This window comes from Scylla paramamosain, chromosome 1 (assembly GCF_035594125.1).
Source record: "Scylla paramamosain isolate STU-SP2022 chromosome 1, ASM3559412v1, whole genome shotgun sequence".
In the NCBI taxonomy this organism is placed as follows: domain Eukaryota; kingdom Metazoa; phylum Arthropoda; class Malacostraca; order Decapoda; family Portunidae; genus Scylla; species Scylla paramamosain.
In genome coordinates, this window is record NC_087151.1 from 13744083 (window position 1) to 13763662 (window position 19580).

The window sequence follows — 19580 nt, forward strand, 5'->3', positions numbered from 1 at the left end:
CTTGTTGCATTAGAAATCTCCTTATTCATTGAGGGGGAAAAAAAAGTGCACTGAGTTTACAGCAATGTCACACTTATGTTGATTGCTTTCTTTGACATTCACAGGAGTGTCCACCAAGTATTTCTTCTCCTGGTCACAATGTCAGTGGGAAGTTTACAGTGAAATTTTGAAGAGACTCATGGAAAGCACTTGCTATAAACATTCAAACACTTAAAGAACGGACTGAGTTATTCCTCAGACTATGTATAACTCACCAACAGATTTCTTGTTGTACAGCAGTTCCTGGCTTCCAAAACAAAGTAATAATTTCCCACCCATCATGTTAGCATGATCTTCTCCCCAGCATTTTTTTTTCCTCTATTCCAAGTTGAAGTTTGATACAAATGAGGATATCCATAATTATGGGAGCTGTTCAAGACCATCAAGCTTGAAAACTTCAAAAGATATTAAAATTTTTTAAGTTGTGAAAAAAATGGAGTTGCATATTTGTTCTAAGGTACTACTTTTATGGACAATAGTGGTAACTTGGAGATAGGGTAAGTTATTTTCCAGCAAAAGTCAAATTCCTGAAACTTTTAGTTAACTTCTCAAAATGCATAATTTTCTTCAAAATTTTATGATGATTAAATATGAATCATGCATGACAAATGAGTTATTTTTACCATCAATAGTATGTGGCCAATGTACAGTCAGATCAGCTTCATAAATGCTAAATTTATTAGCATTCAGAATCTTGTATGTATGCTTAATGTCTGGTCCAATTTCTTCCTCAGACTTTGCTTCTTTAGCTGACTTGTAGTATGAAGAACTATTGAAGTACACAAAACCAGGTTGAGACGGCTGCCTTTATGGATTGAAAGAGGAGGATGCACATTAAAATACATACAATGTATTATAAATAACTAAATCTTTCTATATATATATATATATATATATATATATATATATATATATATATATATATATATATATATATATATATATATATATATATATATATATATATATATATATATATATATATATATATATATATATATATATATATATATATATATATATATATACCATGCAGATGTCCCTTCTGCGAGTAGCCATGATAAAATGGCTAAATGCACAAACTCATGAGCATTCATTAACAGATGGAAGATAAAGTGCTGGAGTATATGAGAGAAAGATGTAGGAGGAGCATGACAGGGCTGGAGTATGCACGGAATGTATGCAAGAGCACAGAAAGAGACACTCTCCTGCCATAGTCATCTCTTTGGGGGAGTTCTTCAGAATAGTGTCAAATGTAGGTTGACAGACAGATAGACAGAAAGAGAGATAGAAGGATGAAAAAACAGAAAAAAAACAGACAGGCAGACAGACACATAATAATGATGATGATAAAATAGATAATGATTACCTTTATAAACAAACTAACTACAGTATTCTTTCAGCTAAGCCATAATATTCAAGGATCCTTGTACTGGCACATACCTTCACAAAATGAAAGGATATTTCTCTTTATTGCATAAATCTTCTCTCACTCCTCATTTGCAGACTTACTTAATCAGCTGTAGTGACCCTTGTACATCAATGGGAGCCTTAATCTGCTTGATAGCAGTGTCTGGGTTGCTGAGAGCAGACAATGTTGTCACTTCAGCTGTCATGTTAAAGAATGGAGCATGGGTGTCCAGAGAGGAGAGGAATTCTTGCGTTGGTATCAGACTCAAGTTGAAATATACCTGAAATATAGGATTCTTAAGACTGAAGTACTCAAGTATAAACTACTATAAGTAAAATACAATATTAAACAAAAATATTATCAAATCATTTCATTGCAGCATACATACCTTAGCATTATTGTCAAGTCTTCCTAGTTTGCACTCAATTTCCTTCTTGATATTTTCTTCACATGCAACCTCATCATTTTCAACATTATTGATTTTGAAAACATCATTACTGCGAATCTGAAATACAATTTTTCCTTTATTGACAGCTTATCACATAAGTGAATTTTAACAGTAATAAAGAAAGAGGTATTTGAGGTGAGTCAGAGTCAGTCAAGGGGCAGTTGAGGGGTAGTCAAGAGGAAGTCATGAGACAGTCAAGAGATAGTCTTGGGGCATTCTATGTCCAGACAACATTCAGCAGGGTAGTCTGTATTCTCCATCTGTCAGATACATTAGTGAGGCAAGATGTGATTCCTCCAACCCCATATGATTTTCTAATATATGGAGGGAGACAAAATTACTAGGAGCTACTGAGGGATGTGGCTGGAGGATCTACCAGCTATGCTACCACCAACATGAGACACCAGGCAAGCCACCAGGCAATATAAGATTGTGACAAGCAGTACACAATGCTGTTTAAGGTATACGTCAGTAGCAAATTGCTATTACTACTACAACATAATAATAATAATAATAATAATAATAATAATAATAATAATAATAATAATAATAATAATAACAACAACAACAACAACAACAACAACAACAACAACAACAACAACAACAACAACAACAATAATAATAATAATGACAATAATAATAACAATAATAATCTAGAGTGTCCTGTGAGTTAAGGATTTGGGATTTGAAAGTTCAAGTAATTCTAAGTAGAAAATACTCTATACACACATGCAGTGTTTTACTTTATTTTGCAAAATAATATGTAAGTTGTCTGTTGCATGAGCTGCTTGCCTGGGTGGGCCTTCGCCTCCTTCCTTCCCTCTTTGGCTCACTACATACTCGAGTGGTGTTGCGTGGCATAAAGTGTTAATTTTTTGTGTACAATGTATGTAGTCAAATCTTTACAGGAAACAGCAAATGACAGATTAAATTTTTGTATGTGTCAGTGAAGAGAATGTACAGGTAACACAGCAAAACAGTGGTTGTTAAGTGCTATTTTTTTAAACATACATAGCAAGTCACCAGTTCCAAGACAAAAACCCAGTGTTCCCATCACTCCAGTAAATATTTCTTCAGATTTTAAGATATTCTTTCCAAGGGATATCAAATTGTGGTATGTTCTGTGAATTTTGCCCATTTATTTATTTGTGTATTTGTATTTGTATTCTTGTATTGGTACCACTGATGGTGAGACTTGATAATGCTGGGGAGAAACATCCTCTCTCACAGAAATGCTGATACACTGTAGAGTACTCTGCTATCTGGGTACCTGTGTCTGTATTCTGCTGCTGCAACCTGGGCATTCCCATCACAGAATGAATATCATGTCATGAATATTATCACATGAATATCATGTCTGAATATTCAAAGTTACTGAATGTGAAAAGCATTTTCACTATTGCTAAAAGATGCACTTTGGCAGTCAGTCAATTGATGAGGCCTTTTAGGTGTCAAGACAACTGTCGAATAGGTGACAGTTGCAATGAGTTGCCATGTATGTTTAAAAAGTAGCACTTAACAGCTTAACTCATGGGGCACCCTGTATAATAGGCTGGCAATCCCACATAGAACAAAAGATAAAGCACCACACACTCATACACACATTATTCACATTGGTCCTTGGTGGAAAAGAATAGTCTCATGCCCCACCTTTCTACACCCCAGGGGTAAGGGAGCTAGGAATCCCCTTCTCTGTATTTTTTCTATGAACAGACAAAGCAACACTGAATAATAATAACAATAATAATAATAATAATAATAATAATAATAATAATAATAATAATAATAATAATAATAATAATAATAATAATTAGTAATAACAATAATAATAATAAATAATAATAACAATAATAGTAAGAGTAACAATGCAAACAACAATTAGGTTTATCACCTCTACAATTTACAATGATGTTTTGTGACAGTATTTTTCATATCTGACAGCACACACACACACACACACACAGACAATGAATTTGTTAAAAGAATAAGAATGGCATTCTTGTATTTAGATGAAGGAATGATCAAAAAGTTGTTGGTTTTCATGATAAGACCAAGATTGGAATATGGGGCAGTGGTGTGGTCTCCTCATATAAAGAAGAATATTATAAAATTAGAGAGTACAAAGAGCAGTCACTAAGATCGTTCCGGAGTTGAGTAAGTCGACCTATGAAGAGAGATTAAGAATGCTGGAAATTCCTACCCTTGAAAATAAGAGAGAGAGAGAGATGGGATTTAATAAACATCTACAGAATGATAAATGTTATGGAAAATGTGGACAAAGAATGTTTTATAACTTTAGACACACAGAGTACAAGGGGACACAGTAAGAAGCTGAAGAAAGTTAACTGTAGAAGAGACATCAAAAAGTATAGTTTTCCTCAGAGAAGCATGAACAAATGGAATGAACTCAGTGAAGACATTGTCAATGACATAACTGTCCATGTTTTTAAGACCAAACTGGATAGATACAGAGACAGGATACTATGAGATTACTCCCCTCCTGTAAACCACAATTAGGTAAACACACACACACACATTTATACATTGCATAAGTGTGTGTGTGTGTGTGTGTGTGTGTGTGTGTGTGTGAGATTCACCTACAGTCGTCTGCTGGTCACCCAGCCAGCTGTTCCCCTATGGAAAGAGTTCAGAGCTCATAGTGACCAATCTTTAGGTAGGACTGAGACCACTAACACATCACACACCAGGACAGTGAGGTCACAACCCCTCGGGTTACATCCCGTATCTACTTGCTGCTAGGTGAACAGGGGCCCATTTGCCTCACCATGCCCAGGATTCAAACCTGGGCCTTCTTGGTTGTGAGCCGAGCGTGCTAATCACTACACTACGCGGTGTGTGTGTGCATATGTCCATGCGTGTGTATGCGTGCGTGCATGCGTGGATGTGTGTGTGTGTGTGTGTGTGTGTGTGTGTGTGTGTGTGTGTGTGTGTGTGTATTTACCTAGTTGTATTGTACAGGTCATGAGCCGAAGCTCATTTTGTCCTGTCTCCATAACCCTATTTATCCAGTTTTTCTTTAAACATGTGTACACTTTGTCACAACCACCTCTTCCTTCAAATCATTCCAGATTTCATAAGTTTGACACAGGAAGCTGTATTTCTTGATGTTGCTCAAACATCTACTCTTCTTTATTTTCTTCCCATGCCCCCTCATCAGTCTCTCTCCTTCCTCCATCTGTGGTAACAAGACATTTCTGTCTATTCTTTCTAAATTGTTTACTAATTTGTCCATTGTTATCAGGTCTCCTCTTTCTCTTCTCTCTTGTAGTGTTGGTAATCCCATCTCTTCCAGTCTTTCTTCATAGCTTAAGTCAATCAATTCTGGTACCATCTTTGTTGCTGCCCTTTGTATTCTTTCCAGTTTCCATATATCTTTTTTTCTATGTGAAGCCCAAACTACTGTGGCATATTCCAATTTAGGTGGTATCATGCTTGTTGCAATTTTCTTCATCATTTCTTTATTTAAATAGTTAAATGCCACCCTAATGTTTGTTAACAAGCTGTATGTGGAGCCAAATATTCTGTTTATATACCTTTCATGTGATAATGTGTCCTGGATCATTACTCGTAAATCTTTTCTCTATTACTTATCATTATTATTTCTCCTCCCATTTTGTAATTTCATGGTCTCTTCTTACTTTTTCCTATTTGCAACATGTGGTACTGTGTGTGTGTATGTGTGTGTGTGTGTACATCTATACACATCATAAATAATGTAAATATCTACTTACATTTAGTTTTGAATCATAGGCTGTCTCTCCTTGATTCTTTACTTTAAAATGGATCTTCATTGACTGCGAACTCATCAGTACATAGTTGTCCAATCTAAGGAGTCAAGACAAAATATTCTCATTACTTCATATATAATCATAAGCCTTTTTCTTTCCATGGTGCATCAAGGGCAAGGAAGAGATTGCATGGCTACAGTAGAAGCTGGAAATGTGAAGTGAGGATCTCTGTCATGAGAGGACAAGGATGTTTAAAGCTGAGACCAGATAGGACTAGAGGATGCAAGTAAAAAGTGAAGGATGGTGATTGGAGCAAGTCTAGATTGTTTTTTATATTCAATTTATATGGAGTTTCAAGGAATTTGAAGAAGATGGAACATTTCCTATTACCAAGAGCCACTAACAGGAATGCTTCCAATAATCCATTAACCACAAATTAGCAAAGCTAATTTTTTCAAAGGTAGATTCGAGAAGTCTAATGAAACAACTTCAATGACAATTACTAATAACTAATGGAATTTCACAAAGAAGTGATTGAAAACAGCATAGACTAAATCAGTCATAAAGAAGTTAATAGAAATAATTTGTTGGAATATGGATAATATTATTTGAAGCATACTACTGCCAAAAAATTCAAGGTCACCCATTAAAAAAAATAAATAAATAAATATATAAATAAACAAATAAACTATCTAAAGATGAATAATAAACACCCTAAGCAGAAGTCTATTTGCAGTTTTTGTGTCCTCATAACAGGCTGAAATTTCTATGGCATATCATAATGAGAAGGAAGACTATTGGTGAAATCTTACATAAAACAGAATGCTACAATTTCAAGGGTGATCTGTGTATGAATATGAAATATGGTTTCTTACATATCATACTGAAAGATGACATCACTCTGGCAGCCGGAGATGTCACTGGCATTACAGTGGATAGTGATGGGCAGGTCTTCACTTTTTCTAATGACAGAATGGCGATCAATAATTACCTGAAAAATTTTTTTTTCATCAAAAGAAAAAAATGTGGTAAATATGTGATAATGTAAGTTAAATAGCTCTAATAAAATCCCTTCAGTGACATTAAGTTGTTAGTTACCATATATGAATTACAAAAGAATAAGATAATGCATAAAATTTTGGAATGTCAAATCTTACTCTTTTTTCCTCTTTGCTGAAATTCACATGTCCCATAATGGTGAACGATCTTATCTCTTCAATGCCAGGCTGTAAGATAAGATAAAAAAGACATTCTAAATTAAGAAAATATATACAGAGTGCAGAATACAAATATCATTCTATAAATAATTAAAGAAATGTCTAAGATTGTTGAGTAATCATTTCTTCTTTGATCATTCTTAAACTATGCTCATCAGTAAATATTACTCTTCAAAATACAGTTGACCCTTGCCAGACATGACATATGTACTTGATGTGCTCCTGACATAAATTAAGCAAGTGACCCAAAGATTGAAACTGAGTTACTACTTACATTATATCAAGAATTTCTCTCTGTGTAAAATTGCCCTGAACAGGAATAAGAAAGGTCTTTTAAGGCTACATTATTAATCATAGAGATGCAAAAAATTTGACAGTGCCTTTCTCTATCTAACCTTCATGTTGTTCAGAGGTAAAAGTCACAAGAGAGATTGCAGCAAATGAGTGACCAGCAGACCCAAGGCCATCTTTGATAGCAAGCCAATCAATCACCCCATGCCTCCCACTCCCAGTAGAAGATGTTCATTGTTATTATTGAAATAAGAGAAACAAAACAAAACAAAAATAAAAAAACAAAGTAGAATATATATATATATATATATATATATATATATATATATATATATATATATATATATATATATATATATATATATATATATATATAGTTTTGGCCGGAGGACTCGAATGGGAGGTAACTACACTCCAGCACCTTTTTCACCAGACAGGAGGGAACAAAAGGTTGTGAGGATGAAATGAAAGACAAATTAGTTAAATCTAGAAAGGTAACTAGCTCAGAGAAGGCGAGGAATAGCTTAAGTGTTTACTACACAAATTGTAGAAGTATTTTGAATAAAATACTTGCTTAGAAGAATGGCATGTGTTGAGAACTGAGGGTTTAGGCCAGCAAGGGCATGGAGAACATCACTGTGAAGGATTTTAACGGGTAGCATGAAGTAGTCAGAGGATGGAGGAGAGGGAGAAACAAGCCTTAAGTCATCAAAGGTAGAGTTTTTAGCAAAGGTTTGGGCAAAGAGTTCAGCTTTAGAAATAGATGAGATGGCAGTGGTGCCATCAGGTTTGAATAAAGGAAGAAAAAATGAAGAAAGAAAGTTGTTGGAGATGTTTTTCACTAGATGCCAGAGATCATGAGGGGAGTTAAATCTTGAAAGAGTTTGACACTTTCTATTAAGGAAGGAGTTTTTTGGCTAGTTGGAGAACAGACTTGGCATGGTTCCAGGCAGAAATATAAAGTGCACAAGATTCAGGTGATGCTGTCAATAACTATTGTTTCTGTTATCACTTGCTCTAGCAATAATAAACATCTCATTTTGTATATATTTATATATTGTTACAACCACAATTCCCAGCCCCTTCACCCAGAAGGCTTATGGACCTGATAGGATCCCTCCTATTGTTCTCCAAAACTGTGCCCCCATGCTCATACCTTGCCTAGTCAAATACTTTCAACTGTCTACCAACATCTACCTTTCCTTCTTGCTTGAAGTTTGCCTACATTCAATCTGTTTCTAAAAAGGGTGACCATTCTAATCCCTCAAACTACCATGCTATTGCTTTAATTTTCTGCTTATGTAAAGTTTTTGAATCTATCCTCAACTGGAAAATTCTTAAACATCTATCACTTTACAACCTTCTATCTGATCAACCAATATGGTTTCTATAAAGGTTACTCTACTGTTGATCTGGCTTTTTTTTTACTGAGTCTTGGTCATCCTCTTTTAGAAATTTTGGTGAAACTTTTGCTGATGCCTTAGATATATCAAAAGCTTTTGATAGAATCTGGCACAGAGCTTTGATTTCCAAACTACCCTCCTACAACTTCAATCCTTCTCTCTGTAACTTCATCTCAAGTTTCCTTTTTGACTGTTCTATTGCTGCTGTGGTAGAGTTCTCTTTTCATTGCAAAACAATAGAAAATGTCCATTATTTTTGTCAAATTTTGCTTTTGTGACTTTTAGAATGATTTTTTTGCCCCAAAATAACTAAATTTCACTATTTTCACCTTTTTTTAGACAAAGGGCAAAAAAAAAAAAAAAATTAAACTGATGAAACTAATTTTTAGGATTAAAAATGAAGTTTTTCTTGATTTGGATGAATACAACAAATCACTTTCACAAATGAGCCCTCAAATGTAGTCTCCCATCATGTTTTCATTAAAGGATCCCTGATATCTCTGTTCAAAGTTCATTATATTTTGGTGGAAGCGCTTCCCTTGTTCCTCTGAACATGCTCCCATATTCAACTTGAAGTTCTCAAGGTGAGCATCTAGGATATGGATCTTTAAGGACATTCTGCAAGCCATTTCACCATAGCTTTTCACTAAAGCATTAACCAGTTCCCTATAGTTATCAGCTTTGTTGCTGCCAAAAAAAGCCCTGTATTACAGCAATGAGCTTCTGTAAAAATTCTGAGCACTCCATAATTTTCCTTACTTGTGATCCAATGAAGATACCAGCTTTCACCTTTGCTTCTGAAAGCTTAGGAAAGAAGTCTTGAAGATATTTGAAGGCAGCAGACTCCTTGTCAAGCAAGAGCTGTCAAAAACTCAATTCTATCAACTTGACACAACTTTCCAGACAACTATCCCCTCTTCTTCAGTGACACTCAACTGTCCCCCTCTTCTACACTGAACATCCTCAGTCTGTCCTTTTCTTATAATCTAAACTGGAAACTTCACATCTCACCTCTAGCTTGAACAGCTTCTATGAAGTTGGGTGTTCTGAGATGTCTCCGCCAGTTTTTCTCACTCTCCTACTACTAACTCTGTACAAGGGCCTTATCCATCCATGTATGGAGTATGCTTCACATGTCTGGGAGGGTTCCACTCATAATGCTCTTTTAGACAGGGTGGAATCAAAAGCTTTTCATCTTATCAACTCCTCTTCTTTAACTGACTGTCTTCAGCTTCTTTCTCATTGCTGCAATATTGCATCTCTTGCTATCTTTTATTGCTATTTTCATGCTAACTGCTCTTCTGATCTTGTTAACTGCATGCCTCCCCTCCTCCAGTGGCCTTGCTGCACAAGACTTTTCTTTCATCCCTATTCTGTTCACCTCTCTAATGCAAGAGTTAACCAGTATTCTCAATCATTCATCTCTTTCTCTGGTAAACTCTGGAACTCCCTGCCTGCTTCTATATTTCCTCCTTCCTATGACTTGAACTCTTTCAAGAGAGAGAGGTTTCAAGACACTTATCCTTAAAGTTTTGGTGATTCTCCTGACATCTCTTTACGGACTGGCACCTAAGTGGGATTTTTTTTTTTTTCAGTTCCGTTTCCCTTGGCTGGTGGCCATCTTATGTATATAAAAAAAAAAAAAAAAAAAAAAAAAAAAAAAAAAAAAAAACAGCAAAATCTTGAATGCCCTGAGGTCCCAGTGAGGTAAGCGTTGGCCCAGACTCTGAAATGCTCCCAATTTCATCCATTGTTTTCTCTTTTTTTGCTGGCACCACCTGCCTCACTTCTGAAGAAAACACATCATTTGTATGAATTTGTCCAATATAATATAGCTTCACAGCTTTGTAATGGGGAATTTGGCAAAACCATTTACCATTAAGTGTCTGAGTTCTGAGGTAATGAGTTACAAACATTCGGAGATATGAGCACTCTACTTGCAAAATGAAATTGTGCTCTGTGCCATAAGTTCAAATCTGGTGCTACACATATTTACCTAGTACACTGTGGTCCTTGCAAATCTTTGCTACAAAACATTTCATAAGGAGGAAAAAATTACACTTTTAATCATAAACTGTGTGTCTGTCATAAATCCACACAGCTGCTAAGGCAGGGTCAAACCTGTTGCTAATGACAGACATTCCCACTGTGGAGATGGCTGCCACACAACAACAACATCCCCAAGGAAGGAATACTCTATCCAAGAGAGACATTCTGAATGTTCCTAGTGACACAGAAATCATCAGAATAACTCTTAAATACATAAAAAAGAAAGAAGGACTGTGTCTCTGTCTAGTTAGAGTTGTGGGAGTTGGATTTCTGGGTGTGAAGAGGGCTTATGAAGTGGCAAATTCCAACCTCCAGCACAGTCAAATAGGAAGTGTAGTCTTGTCAGTGTTATAAAAGACTGAGTAATTTTTTCTTTTAGTTTTCATTATTCAATATAAACTTCCAGATACTGATCTCGTGTGCAGTTTCAGTTTCTCATGTGCATCTGCTGTGCCTCAGTTCTAGTGAGTTACAATGGGATTGAATATTACTAAAAAGCAGTCTTACATTCTGAAAAACTAACCTGTTTTAAAGGTTTTCCTTGCATGTTATTTCTCACCAACATCTCAAATGGTTGTTTATTCTCAGATGCTTTAATGGGATTGCATTTAATGTAATATTTCAAGGAATGGATCACTATTTTATCCACTGTGCCTCTTCCCCAAACACATAAAAACACAAGAAATATTAATAAAACATATAAAATGTTATAAACAAAAATTTTTACTTTGTCTTTTAGTATTTCAAAATAACTAAGCACTACATATGGCAAGACGATTATGATAGACTTATGACAAATGACTTATGATAGCCTTTCTAAGTTATGGTACACATCTAAGTTATGATATATTTCATATCTTTCTGAAGAATATGGGCCAGTCCTTTTCATCTCTGCTAGCAGTAAGACAAGCTCTGTTGCAACATCGCATTGTTTGTGGAATGTACAATATACTTTTTTAATGGTGCCAAAAAACTGTGATGAAGAGTTGCAAGCAAAACGAGTTACAAGCAACCTTCCAGAACACATCTCCTTTGCAACTTGAACACCCTTTGTATACTGAATATGGTGGTAGTGGCAGTGCAGCCAACTTCTTACATGACTTATAATGACTTGCATATATAGTGTTAGTTATAGGTACATAAATTTCAATAGATGCTACTATAAGCAAACAACACTGTAAAGGATGACATTATGGAAACAATTATATGTTCATTAAAGCAGATCACCACTGTACTGCATAAGGGCATTATTGGACTAAAAGTTGACTGGATTTCAGGTACTAGTCTTTTTTGTAACAGAACATATTTAAACAATCATTTAAAGTATATATATATATATATATATATATATATATATATATATATATATATATATATATATATATATATATATATATATTATATGTTACAGTCAAAACCCGGAATCAGTCAAAACTAGTTTTAACTAAACCTGGAATCAGTCAAAACTAGTTTTAACTAGGTATTTTCAATGTGTTGGTGAACAATTAGTATTACCTAAGGCAAAGCTAGTTATACCTTAATGTGTTTGATATAACTAGAAATATCAAAGTTTAACTAGTTAAATCTAGTTTTATCTGATCGTGTAAGTTAAAACTAGATTCAACAACGGTACTGAATGTCAAAAGTAGGTGAGGGATATGACCACTCGTTTGAGTACCATTGCTCGTTTGGGTACCATTTTTGGGGAACTCAAACATAACATCCCCATCTAACCTAACCTAACCTAACCTAACCTAGGTACTCAAACGAGTGGTCATATCCCTCACCTACTTTTGACATTCAGTACCATTGTTGAATCTAGTTTTAACTTACACGATCAGATAAAACTAGATTTAACTAGTTAAACTTTGATATTTCTAGTTATATCAAACACATTAAGGTATAACTAGCTTTGCCTTAGGTAATACTAATTGTTCACCAACACATTGAAAATACCTAGTTAAAACTAGTTTTGACTGATTCCAGGTTTAGTTAAAACTAGTTTTGACTGATTCCGGGTTTTGACTGTAACATATATATATATATATATATATATATATATATATATATATATATATATATATATATATATATATATATATATATATATATATATATATATATAAGTTGTTCTCCAACTAGCCAAAACTCCTTCATGAACAGAAAGTGTCAAAATCTTTCAAGATCTAACTCCCCCGTGACTTCTGGCATCTAGCCAAAAATATATCCAGTAACTTTGCTTTTTCTTCTTTCCCTCCTTTATTTCAACTAGATGGCACCACTGCTATCACATCTATTTCTAAAGCTGAACTCTTTGCTCAAACCTCTGCTAAAAACTCTACCTTGGATGATTCTGGGCTTGTTCCTCCCTCTCCTCCACCCTCTGACTACTTCATGGTGCCTATTAAAATTCTTCATAATGATGTTTTCCATGCCCTCGCTGGCCTAAACCCTCGGAAGGCTTATGGACCTGACAGAGTCATTCCTATTGTTCTCCGAAATTGTGCCTCTGTGCTTGCACTTTGCCTAGTCGAACTCTTTCAGCTCTGTCTGTCAACATCTACCTTTCCTTCTTGCTGGAAGTTTGCCTACATTCAACCTGTTCCTAAAAAGGGCAACCGTTCTAATCCCTCAAACTACCGTCATATTGCTTTAATTTCCTGCCTATCTAAAGTTTTTTAATCTATCCTCAACAGGAAGATTCTTAAATATCTATCACTTCACAACCTTTTATCTGATTGCCAGTATGGGTTCTGTCAAGGCTGCTCTACTGGTGATCTTCTGGCTTTCCTTACTGAGTCTTGGTCATCCTCTTTTAGAAATTTTGGTGAAACTTTTGCTGTTGCCTTGGACATATCAAAAGCCTTTGATAGAGTCTGGCACAAAGCTTTGATTTCCAAACTACCCTCCTACGGTTTCTATCCTTCTCTCTGTAACTTCATCTCAAGTATCCTTTCTGACCGTTCTATTGCTGCTGTGGTAGACGGTCACTGTTCTTCTCCTAAATCTATTAACTGTAGTGTTTCTCAGGGTTCTGTCCTGTCACCCACTCTCTTCTTATTATTCATCAATGACCTAAACCAAACTTCTTGTCCTATCCACTCCTATGCTGATGATACCACCCTGCACTTTTCCATGTCTTTTCAGAGACGTCCAACACTTCAGGAAGCAAACAATCCACTCAGGGAAGCCACAAAAAGCCTGACTTCTGATCTCTCTAAAATTTCTGATTGGGGCAGAGCAAACTTGGTATTGTTTAATGCCTCAAAAACTCCCAATTCCTCCAAAACTCAACACAACCTTCCAGACAACTATCCCCTCTTCTTCAATGACACTCAACTGTCCCCCTCTTCTACACTGAACATCCTCAGTCTGTCCTTTACATATAATCTGAACTGGAAACTTCACATCTCATCTCTAGCTAAAACAGCTTCTATGAAGTTAGTCATTCTGAGACGTCTCCGCCAGTTTTTCTTACCCTCTCAGCTGCTAACTCTGTACAAGTGCCTTATCCGTCCATGTATGGGGTATGCTTCACATGTCTGGGGGGTTCCACTCATACTACTCTTCTAGACAGGGTGGAATCAAAAGCTTTTCGTCTCATCAACTCCTCTCCTCTAACTGACTGTCTTCAGCCTCTCTCTCATCACCGCAATGTCTAGCTGTCTTCTACTGCTATTTTCATGCTAACTGCTCTTCTGCATGCCTCCCCTCCTCCACTGGCCTCACTGCACAAGACTTTCTTCTTTCTCTCACCCCTATTCTGTCCACCTCTCTAATGCAAGAGTTAGCCAGTATTCTCAATCATTCATCCCTTTCTCTGGTAAACTCTGGAACTCCCTGCCTGCTTCTATATTTCCATCTTCCTATGACTTGAATTCCTTCAAGAGGGAGGTTTCAAGACACTTATCCTTCAATTTTTGGCAACAGCTTTGGACTCTTTTATGGGACTGGCATCTCAGTGGGCTTTTTTTTTATTGGATTTTTGTTGCCCTTGGCTAATGTCCATCCTACATAAAAAAAAAAAAAAAAATTCATGATGCACAATATCTCTGTAGTCAGAAACACAGGTCATCACCAGTTTAACATTGCTGTGGACCGGTCTTGCTTTCTTTCATCTTGGCAAAGATGGATGCTTCCATTGGGATGATTGCAATTTTGTTTCAGGGTCATAGCCATACAACCATGTCTCATTGCCAGTGATGATAGTGTTCATGAAGTTTTGATCTTAGCTACCACACTCCATCATGTCCTGGGAGATTTCCTTTCTGTTTTCTTTCTGCTGGTCAGACAGCAACTTTTGTATGACACCCTCCTCATGAACAAATCTTCTGTTATAAATGAGTGAACTGACCCATGGCCGATTCCAACTTTGGCAACAATTTCCTCAATAGCCATACAATGGTCTTCACAAACTTTTTCTCGAACCTTTGCAATCATTTCATTAATTCTGCTGATTTTCTTTTCTTTTTTTTTTATGTAGGAAGGATACTGGCCAAGGGCAACAAAAATCTAATAAAAAAAAAATGCCCACTGAAATGCCAGTCCCATAAAAGGGTCAAAGCAGTGGTCAAAAATTGGTGGATAAGTGTCTTGAAACCTCCCTCTTGAAGGAATTCAAGTCATAGGAAGGTGGAAATACAGAAGCAGGCAGGGAGTTCCAGAGTTTACCAGAGAAAGGGATGAATGACTGAGAATACTGGTTAACTCTTGCGTTAGAGGTGGACAGAATAGGGGTGAGAGAAAGAAGAAAGTCTTGTGCAGCGAGACCGCGGAAGGAGGGGAGGCATGCAGTTAGCAAGATCAAAAGAGCAGAAAGCATGAAAATAGCGGTAGAAGACAGCTAGATATGCAACATTGCGGCGGTGAGAGAGAGGCTGAAGACAGTCAGTTAGAGGAGAGGAGTTGATGAGACGAAAAGCTTTTGATTCCACCCTGTCTAGAAGAGAAGTATGAGTGGAACCCCCCGAGACATGTGAAGCATACTTCATACATGGACGGATAAGGCCCTTGTACAGAGTTAGCAGCTGAGGGGGTGAGAAAAACTGGCGGAGACGTCTCAGAACACCTAACTTCATAGAAGCTGTTTTAGCTAGAGATGAGATGTGAAGTTTCCAGTTCAGATTATAAGTAAAGGACAGACCGAGGATGTTCAGTGTAGAAGAGGGGGACAGTTGAGTGTCATTGAAGAAGAGGGGATAGTTGTCTGGAAGGTTGTGTCGAGTTGATAGATGGAGGAATTGAGTTTTTGAGGCATTGAACAATACGAAGTTTGCTCTGCCCCAAATCAGAAATTTTAGAAAGATCAGAAGTCAGGCGTTCTGTGGCTTCCCTGCGTGATATGTTTACCTCCTGAAGGGTTGGAGGTCTATGAAAAGACGTGGAAAAGTGCAGGGTGGTATCATCAGAGTAGGAGTGGATAGGACATGAAGTTTGGTTTAGAAGATCATTAATGAATAATAAGAAGAGAGTGGGTGACAGGACAGAACCCTGAGGAACAACACTGTTAATAGATTTAGGAGAAGAACAGTGACCGTCTACCACAGCAGCAATAGAACGGTCAGAAAGGATACTTGAGATGAAGTTACAGAGAGAAGGATAGAAACCGTAGGAGGGTAGTTTGGAAATCAAAGCTTTGTGCCAGACTCTATCAAAGGCTTTTGATATGTCCAAGGCAACAGCAAAAGTTTCACCAAAATCTCTAAAAGAGGATGACCAAGACTCAGTAAGGAAAGCCAGAAGATCACCAGTAGAGCGGCCTTGACGGAACCCATAGTGGCGATCAGATAGAAGGTTGTGAAGTGATAGATGTTCCTGCTGAGGATAGATTAAAAAACTTTAGATAAGCAGGAAATTAGAGCAATAGGACGGTAGTTTGAGGGATTAGAGCGGTCACCCTTTTTAGGAACAGGTTGAATGTAGGCAAACTTCCAGCAAGAAGGAAAGGTAGATGTTGACAGACAGAGCTGAAAGAGTTTGACTAGGCAAGGTGCAAGCACGGAGGCACAGTTTCGGAGAACAATAGGAGGGACCCCATCAGGTCCATAAGCCTTCCGAGGGTTTAGGCCAGTGAGGGCATGGAAAACATCATTGCGAAGAATTTTAATACGTGGCATGAAGTAGTCAGAGGGTGGAGGAGAGGGAGGAACAAGCCCAGAATCGTCCAAGGTAGAGTTTTTACCAAAGGTTTGAGCAAAGAGTTCAGCTTTAGAAATAGATGTGATAGCAGTGGTGCCATCTGGTTGAAGTAGAGGAGGGAAAGAAGAAAAAGCAAAGTTATTGGAGATATTTTTGGCTAGATGCCAGAAATCACGAGGGGAGTTAGATCTTGAAAGGTTTTGACATTTTCTGTTAATGAAGGAGTTTTTGGCTAGTTGGAGAACAGACTTGGCATGGTTCCGGGGAGAAATATAAAGTGCATGAGATTCTGGTGATGGAAGTACCTTTTGTGGGCCACCTCTCTATCATGTATAGCACGAGAACAAGCTGTGTTAAACCAAGGTTTAGAAGGTTTAGGACGAGAAAAAGAGTGAGGAATGTACGCCTCCATGCCAGACACTATCACCTCTGTTATGCGCTCAGCACACAAAGACGGGTCTCTGACACGGAAGCAGTACTCATTCCAAGGAAAATCAGCAAAATACCTCCTCAGGTCCCCCCAACTAGCAACTAGAGGCAAAACGCTAGAGGCACCTTTGCTTAGGGGCATCCTGAGGAGGGATTGGAGCGATAGGACAAGATAAAGATATGAGACTGTGATCAGAGGAGCCCAACAGAGAAGAAAGGGTGACAGCATAAGCAGAAGGATTAGAGGTCAGGAAAAGGTCAAGAATGTTGGGCGTATCTCCAAGATGGTCAGGAATACGAGTAGGGTGGTGCACCAATTGCTCTAGGTCATGGAGGATAGAAAAGTTGTAGGCTAGTTCACCAGGATAGTCAGTGAAGGGAGAGGAAAGCCAAAGCTGGTGGCGAACATTGAAGTCTCCAAGAATGGAGATCTCTGCAAAAGGGAAGAGGGTCAGAATGTGCTCCACTTTGGAAGTTAAGTAGTCAAAGAATTTCTTATAGTCAGAGGAGTTAGGAGAGAGGTATACAGCACAGATAAATTTAGTATGAGAATGACTCTGTAGTCGTAGCCAGATGGTGGAAAACTCGGAAGATTCAAGAGCGTGGGCACGAGAGCAGGTTAAGTCATTGCGCACATAAACGCAGCATCCAGCTTTGGATCGAAAATGAGGATAGAGAAAGTAGGAGGGAATAGAAAAGGGGCTACTGTCAGTTGCCTCAGACACCTGAGTTTCAGTGAGGAAAAGAAGATGAGGTTTAGAAGAGGAGAGGTGGTGTTCTACAGATTGAAAATTAGATCTTAGACCGCGACTGTTGCAGAAGTTAATGAAGAAAAAGTTGAGGGGGGTGTCAAGACACTTAGGGTCATCGACAGAAAGGCAGTCCGACCTGAGGACATTTATGGTCCCCTCCCCAGAGGAGGACTCCGAGGCTGGTGTAGGAGTCGCCATGATTTTAAATTTTTTGAGTGAAGGGTGTGTGTGTTATTAGGTGCTTGTAGTTTTGTGTGGAGGAAGAGAGTTGTCTTTAGAGGGCAGGCTGTGACTGCCCCCTTGTGTTGTGAGACACAAAGGGAAACGTTCAGTGAGGTCACAGCTGGGTTTAATGATAAGTTCACAGCACCCCCTGAACAGTGCTTTAGACCTCACTGGGAGTAATTATTGTTTCGGCAGGTGTCTACTGCCCCCTCCATGTTATGGTCTGCCATAACATGGCTCACTGTCCAATGAAGTGAAGCCATCTTTGAATTGGTTGTACCACTCCTTTACTTGTGTTTTTCCCATAGCATCATCTCAAAAAGCCTTCTGAATCTTCTCAATAGTCTGGTCTTGCATATCACCAAGTTTTTGGCAGAATTTGATACAGTATCTTTGTTCAATACACTTGGTCATCTTGACTCAAAAGAAAAAATCACACAGCACACACTTCACATCTGTATTCAACATGTCACTGTGGACAATTTGTGCCACCTACAGACGCAAAAAAATTTTTGTACATACCCAGTAACGATGCAGCCACCCATGAGGATTTTGCTCATGCATTATTACTTTGTACTAACAAATTCAAGGTCGGGTACTTTTTGACTACTGTTACTGTATGTAAAGCGTGTGTACCTCACGTCATTACTCCTCAGTAATCATAAATGAAATGTTCAGTAGTTTTCTATTTGCATGAAGACGTGTAATATGTGTAAGTATCAATATTCAATGCTATATTAAGCACCAAAGCTGATGCTCACTTGTTAGTAGAGTGTCGTTAACCCACTGGTCGCCTATGGGCGTCACTCACGGCCAAGTTGCACTCAGACAAAGACAGGCACAATGGTGACTGAGGTAAATAATTTAATTTTGTAGTAAAATCTGATTGTCATAGTGCCAAGTTGATTGCATGTATTGTTAATGAATACTGTAATATGTTGAAAGTGTTTAATATCAGTGTATAATGTTATTTTGTAAGAAATTGAGACCGAGAACTTGTTCACAGTTCTTACAGTCATGCCTACCTCATCAATAAACGTCATAGAGAGAGAGAACTGCCTTTCCTTGACCCTACAATGATGGGTGTGATCAGTAAAACAGATCACCTGAGAGCTAATGAAGACCTGCCGGTGTGGCTACAATTACACCTCATATATGCATTTATGTATTTGAATTCAATATCTAAGACCAACAACTGTGACATCTAATTACCTGGCCATGGTTTCAAAAGTATACCCACTGTACACTGACCTTTGCCAGGACGCTCAATATCTTACACTTGTTTTCATCTTCTTCAACTTCAAACTTTTCCTGAAGCTCAGTCTTTTCATTGGAAAAGAAAAGTTCATCATTCACTGTACTGAGAGTTATATTGAAGCCTGAAAAAAGAGAGAAAAACATTAACAAGAGTTGAAACATGTATTCTACA

At 37.5% G+C, this 19580-nt stretch overlaps 1 protein-coding gene across 4 annotated transcripts in view; it reads right to left on the minus strand.

Annotated features, from left to right (window-relative positions):
- Window positions 1-19580, minus strand: part of LOC135100963 (integrin alpha-5-like) — an 89984-nt gene that overhangs the window by 24522 nt on the left and 45882 nt on the right. For all 4 annotated transcript variants that reach the window (XM_064004596.1, XM_064004582.1, XM_064004602.1 and 1 more), the window contains 7 exons: window positions 19403-19530; window positions 6805-6873; window positions 6523-6638; window positions 5651-5744; window positions 1839-1955; window positions 1552-1730; window positions 663-844 (listed from right to left, as the gene is read on the minus strand). In XM_064004596.1, the coding sequence (XP_063860666.1) occupies window positions 663-844; window positions 1552-1730; window positions 1839-1955; window positions 5651-5744; window positions 6523-6638; window positions 6805-6873; window positions 19403-19530 (885 nt within the window). The remainder of the gene's footprint in view (window positions 1-662; window positions 845-1551; window positions 1731-1838; window positions 1956-5650; window positions 5745-6522; window positions 6639-6804; window positions 6874-19402; window positions 19531-19580) is intronic.